General features: G+C 33.5%; 1 protein-coding gene across 1 annotated transcript; it reads right to left on the bottom strand.

Moving 5' to 3' along the window:
* Positions 1-278: 278 nt before the first annotated feature.
* On the bottom strand, positions 279-5,083 carry LOC141712833 (GDP-mannose 3,5-epimerase 1). The gene is made up of 7 exons (XM_074515922.1): positions 4,925-5,083; positions 3,532-3,942; positions 1,948-2,041; positions 1,725-1,854; positions 1,487-1,619; positions 810-1,017; positions 279-699 (listed from the first exon to the last, which is right to left on the bottom strand). The coding sequence occupies exons 2-7, from the start codon at positions 3,939-3,941 to the stop codon at positions 544-546; spliced, it is 1,131 nt and encodes a 376-aa protein (XP_074372023.1). The 5' UTR covers position 3,942; positions 4,925-5,083; the 3' UTR covers positions 279-543.
* Between the last annotated feature and the right edge of the window lie 1,025 nt (positions 5,084-6,108).

Raw genomic sequence — 6,108 nt, 5'->3', positions numbered from 1 at the left:
CCCCCAATTTTGTGTCAACATCGGTACCTCTTGAAATAGCTCTATCTGGAATTAAAGCGGCCGACAGATGAAAGCAACCACATTCAATTGTTCAACCACATGATCTCCTTTCTTTCTATTTCATGCTTCTTGCTCCACATTTCAACATACGGTCCACCCATTTTTTTGGTTTAGCCAAAATTGGATATGTTCAACTCCATAATCGACATCCAACGGTCACAATGTTTCGAGAAAGGAACTTCAGGAAGCAAAAGGAAACATAAACATAGAAGGAAAAATTGACCAGAAAATGATTTAATACCTCTCATTGCTTAATCGTAATCATCAAACAAGAACATCTAACTTCCTCGGGCATAAAAGAATTACAAGGAGCAGATTCTTAGATTACAAGGAGAATATAGCAAGAATGATAGAAACACCAAATTTTAAGCTTAATCTGAAATTACATTCGTACTCCGAGATTTTTCACTCTGAAATATGGTGGCACCATATAAAACATGGTACTTGGAGCAATTTATTTAGACAACGTTTGCATTATATCCTTCATTCTTTCCCATCAGCTGCACGAAGGGAACCCAATTGGACCGGAGCCTGCGTTCCCACAACTTTCGATGACCCATAAACTGACATATCACCACCCTTAGCTTTCTCTTTCTCAATTTGCTCCTTTATCCAGAAGTACGTGATTCTCAATCCATCCTGTATTTATCAAAATATATATATGGATAATGAGTCAGAAACTTCCTAGCAGGATGGGTATGATTATGAACATACCCAAAACGTCAAATACCACAACTACAAGTAGATACCTTCAGCCTCATGGTAGGGGCCCAACCAAGCTTCTCCTTTATCAGAGTGTTATCTGAGTTTCGTCCACGAACACCCTCAGGGCCGGGTATGTGCTGTATAGGAAGTTTCCTATCCTCAAAGCCGAGGACGATCTCCGCCATTTCGTTCATGCTTACCATCTCATCACTTCCAATATTTACTGGCTCTCGGAAGTCGGACTTCGTCAACCTGTTCAGTGTACACAGAAATTACTTGTATGAGTTTGATGGAGTAGCAGGACCCACATGCCAGAATAACAAGCTTATACTGAATAAACTTAATTCCAGCAAATTTAGTAATTATTAGTTCATACATAAATCAATGGTTGAGCATCACACTAACATCTCCTTTTAAGAAAAAGCTCCAACGTTAAAAGAACTCTAAAGCACACATGAAATCCTTCAAGAGAGTTTCTCGTACCAAAATTAGTAAGAGCCTCCGTAAAATTCTAAATCATAAGTTTTGGTAAAGATCAATCCTATTATCATCAAAATATTACTATATAATAAAATGCAGACTTACTCATTCACAAGAATTTTGTGAAATCATAAAATATGGTTGCCATATCAACATTACTCTAGATACAACCTCTATATAAATTGAAGGAAAGTTCTGACACAAGTTTAGAGGATTATTGAAAATTAAAAAGGTTATTTACCTAAGGACACCTTCAACGCATTCGTCTATGAATGTGAATGATCTAGTTTGCAGACCATCACCCCACATCTCAAACTTATCAGTAGAAGTAAGTGCTTTCCTACAGAAAGCAGCAGGTGCCTTTTCTCTTCCACCTGCAGAGGTCAATCAGATGACCATTGAATATTTGATATAATTTTAGAAGTTGCTAGTATTGAGAATCAAAAACTAACATTGACAATTTACAATGTCTATCATACCTTTCCATGTCCCAAATGGTCCATAAATGTTGTGGAAGCGTCCAATACGGCATTCAATTCCGAAATCCTTGGTGTAGTGCTTGCACAATTCTTCTGTTGCTAGCTTTTCTAAGCCATAAGCATCTTGAGGCTGCAATGAAAAAAATTATATGTTCTCTTCAGTATGCACAACCATCATAGAATAATTCAAAAATAGTTAATCTTGATGGTCAAGGGAAATAACCTCTGCAGGCCAAGCATCAGACTCTTTCAAGCTCACATTAGTTTCCAATTGCTTAAACTCGGGGTAGATACAAGCGCTAGACGCATAAAAGAGCCTGCACACCGTATTAAATGTCAATGATCTGCAATTACTATTATACCTTCAAAGTTGAAGGCTTCAAGGGTATATTAAAAAATAAACAAATGCTTTCTATTACAGCTGAAATTCCGATTAGCCAAATTAACGGCTTAAATCTCAAAGTAGTCACTAAAGTCAGGGTCATATATCAAAAGAACCATTATAGTTATCGGGGACTCGATTGCATCATTATAGTTGTAAGTAATGACAATCCGTTAGTCAGACTCGTCGACTTGACGGAATTTTCTTTTTGACGTTAACCAGACTTAAAATTGTACAGACGTGGTACGTGGCTTCCAACTAAACCCAACTCAATTACACACATACGTGTGTGTATATATGTGTGTGTGTATACTCATACATAATCAAATTAAAAATCATGGGGTAATCCAACAACTACAGTAACTAGAGCAAGATTTTTAGCAATTTTTTGAAATATATATTTTTAGCAATTTTTTTGTTTGTTTCATAATTTATTCAACATTTTTCTGAGTTTTTTATAATTTAATATTAAAGCATTGAAATCTAAAATAAAAAATTCAATGTTTTTTTTAAAAATAAAACCCGAGTATTTTTGTAAGTTTAAAAAAAGAAATACGAAGTTTTATTAAAAAAAATTGTAGTGTGATTTTGATATTATTTTAAACTTTTTACTTTCTACTCCGTAAAGAAGATTTCTTATTATCATAATTTGATTTATAAAATTTGGTGACCAGATTTAAATTTAACAAAACAGTTAAGATTTTTTTTAAAATTTTTTTAAAAGTATAATACAATTTGTTTACAAAATTTAGAAGAAGCATTTTCATTCTTCTAAAAAAATAAAGTTGATTTGGTATTTTCCACGTGTTCTACACCTTCCCAGCTATTACTTCCGTTAAAGTCAATCCCACTTCTGTCAAGTCAATGAACGAGGTTAACAGCGCTGTCATTACTCTCAACTAGGGTAGTGCTAATGAGTCCCCGATAACTAGAGTGATCTTTGTGATATATGACCCTGAGTTCAGTGACTACTTTGAGATTTAAGCCCCAAATTAACTGGTCTTGAACAGTAATAGTTCAAGTGGCCTTATAATTCTATATCCAGAACCCATAGAAGATGTGCTAAAAGTTGTTCATTTGAATTAAAACATTTTATAGCCCGTGAAAAGAGATAATTAATGCTGGAAACGATGTTCAAAGTTGCGCCAACGCCATTCCAACGTAGTATCCTATTTTTACCTAAACTAGATAGATATAAGATAAGAAGTTGTACTTTAAAGAGCAAGTCCAAAGAAAGATTAGTTAATACACATGATATATGATTTGTTTTCTTTTTATAGGTCAAGGAACAAAAAATTGTCTCTGTCGTGATAGAAAAAACGCTTGCCTCACCAGTCAGACCATAAGAAAACCTTTTTTTTACGTGCGTACCAATCAACTAGGAACCAATAATGATGGAACCAAAACAAGTCCAAGAAAACCAACCTCTTGACGCCGTTGATCCTTCCAGCTTCAAGCATGTTGAAACTGATCATGGTGTTGTTGTACATAATCACCGAGTGATTAGACTGAATGAAGCCCATGCCTCCCATATCAGCAGCAAGATTGAATACATGATCAACATTCTGTGTAACTTTCAAACAGTTATCCATGACTCTAAGATCAGCAAGATGAAACTCATGACAAAACATGTCTTCTGGCATGTGCTCATTTTTCTTCCAATCTGAAGCAATGATGTAATGCCCTTCGCTCTTCAAACGCCTCGCAATATGGGAAGCAATGAACCCACCTGCTCCGGTGATGGAAATTCTGAGTTTCTCAGATGGCCAGTAAAGTTCCCTCTCAAGGCTCTCGTAGGTGTATGCTCCATAATTGTTTTTCTCAGTGCTGCCCATACTGTAAATGCAGCATAGAAAAAAAATTCGTACAAAGATATCAATCCAAAATTTTGTGATTGATTAACAATTGAAAAGAACTATAATACTTAAAGGTAGCAACTTTAAATAGTTTTGAAAAAGAACATTACAGGAAACATATAAACACAAGGGTACAAGTTCTGGACTTCAACAAAACCAGTAAAGACTACTCTAAATTGAAAAAGATTCGAGAAAAGGGAATAGAAAACCCCTGCCGATAAATTTTGTCAAACAACATATAATTCGAAATCATCTAAAAGCAGCTTTGCCCACAAAATTCACAGCCTCTAAATCTTAGATATTCTAGACTTCTTTTTGTACATACTTGACTATGCCTATACTATATGTAAGTTCCGAGAAATAAAATCCCAAAAATTTAAATTGCACCATAAAGCTTTTACTATCCAACTAACTAAAACCCTAAAGAAGAATAAACAAAAACCCTACACCTATTTTTAAAAGAGACTGTGTTTATACAAATTTGCAGTCATCAAGGAAACTTTCAAGAATTGAATATACAGAGCAATGGTATCCCTCCCTCCCGCCATCTCTCTCTCTCTCTCTGTCTCTCCCTCTCTCGCTCTCGCTCTCTCTCTCTCTCTCTCTCTCTCTCCTCCTCCCTCTTTCCCTCTCTCTCTCTCACACACACACACACTGAACACTAGTTAGAGAACAAGATTATGTAAAATAAGTGAAGAAACAAACCAAACAAATGGTACGAGTTATCAATACACTAAAACACAATAAACAGATCCAATTACACATATAAGCAATGTATACAACACGACATGTTTAAAACATGCAATAAATCATCAAAATAAACAAACCCAAATCATAATTTAAGAAAATTTACAAACACCAAAGTGCTGAATGGTAAAATACAGAGCTTTATACATATAAAGATTGAATTTTTATTAGTGTAGTAACAGAACCCACAATATATTTTTAAAGAAATTGATTACCTTGAACAAAGTGAAATTCCAAGAATTGAGGGGATAGAGAGAGGAGTGTGTCTGTGTATGTTTTGTAGTGTATGCAATGCTAACACCAGATCTTGGTTTGAGCCAAGACCTCCTCTTCTTTATATAGGGAACTTTAGTGTCTTTTTTTTTCTGAAACCAGGACTTAAGTGTCTTATGATGCACATAGGAAAACAAAAATATTTGTTCTTTTAATTCGGTTATTATTAATTTTTTTAAATTTATTTTCTTTTTCTGACACAATATTATTTTTCTTAACTTATATGATATGGATTGTATATGAGCATCGATTTAATTAGTTTTGCATATTTTAAATATTTTAGGAAGATAATAAAGTGTTTAGACTCCAAATTAATACGGAAATCCTTAATAAGTGGAGATTTTAACTATCCCTTTGCGGAAATTTTTTGTGAATATTTATAATCCAGACAATTGAGTTGAATATAAAATCTTCCTACATATTTAATTTTTTGATTTTGAAATTCTTTTAATGACAAATGATTGTCAACAATGTCAGGTGTATTAGTGTCCCTAACCAAGACAAGTTGAGCGATTAACTAATTATAATCGGAAGAAGGTCAGAAAGCGCATAGTATTCGTGTACTAACTCTGTATTGCAAAATTTATGTGGACATGAATCTACAGAGTTTGGGAAACCAATCCTAAAGTGGATATACATTTATAAATATATTTTATAGGAGAAATAAAGTTTTTGTACCTTGTGCGTTAATTTAAAAAACCTGTATATTGAGTCTGTGTATCCGTGTTAGAAATTACGAATTTAACTATTGATTAGTGCACTGTGTGATAAATTATATTGAAAAAGAAAATCATAAATCTGATATCAAACAACAACAAATTCTACATTTTCAAGTCTCGTACCTGTTAACTGGGTGACTTTATTACAAAAAAAACTTACTTATAATAAAAAGATGGTAAATAATGACAAATTCTAATCTCTCGAGTCTCGCCCAAGTTAGCTGAATAATTTTATTAAAAAAGAAAATTTATAATAGAAAAATAATAAAGATAACTTCCATTTTTTGGTGAAAAAGAGAAAAGAAGACTTTGGACAAAAAAGAATAATCACAGCAGAAAAATCGAAACAAAAATATAAAACATCATAGAAAAAAGAGTATAAAATATCTCTGGAATCCGCATATTCC

This window comes from Apium graveolens, chromosome 3 (genome assembly GCF_009905375.1).
Source record: "Apium graveolens cultivar Ventura chromosome 3, ASM990537v1, whole genome shotgun sequence".
Classification (NCBI taxonomy): Eukaryota; Viridiplantae; Streptophyta; class Magnoliopsida; order Apiales; family Apiaceae; genus Apium; species Apium graveolens.
Note: the sequence above shows the minus strand (reverse complement) of the source record. Positions and strands in the feature narration are given on the sequence as shown.

Coding starts and splice junctions, on each gene's coding strand:
- LOC141712833 (XM_074515922.1), bottom strand. CDS start 3,941: ATGGGCAGCACTGAGAAAAACAATTATGGAGCATACACCTACGAGAGC. Junction 1,855..1,947: donor CTGATGCTTGGCCTGCAGAG/GTTATTTCCCTT, acceptor TTTTCATTGCAG/CCTCAAGATGCTTATGGCTT. Junction 700..809: donor CCCCTACCATGAGGCTGAAG/GTATCTACTTGT, acceptor TGATAAATACAG/GATGGATTGAGAATCACGTA.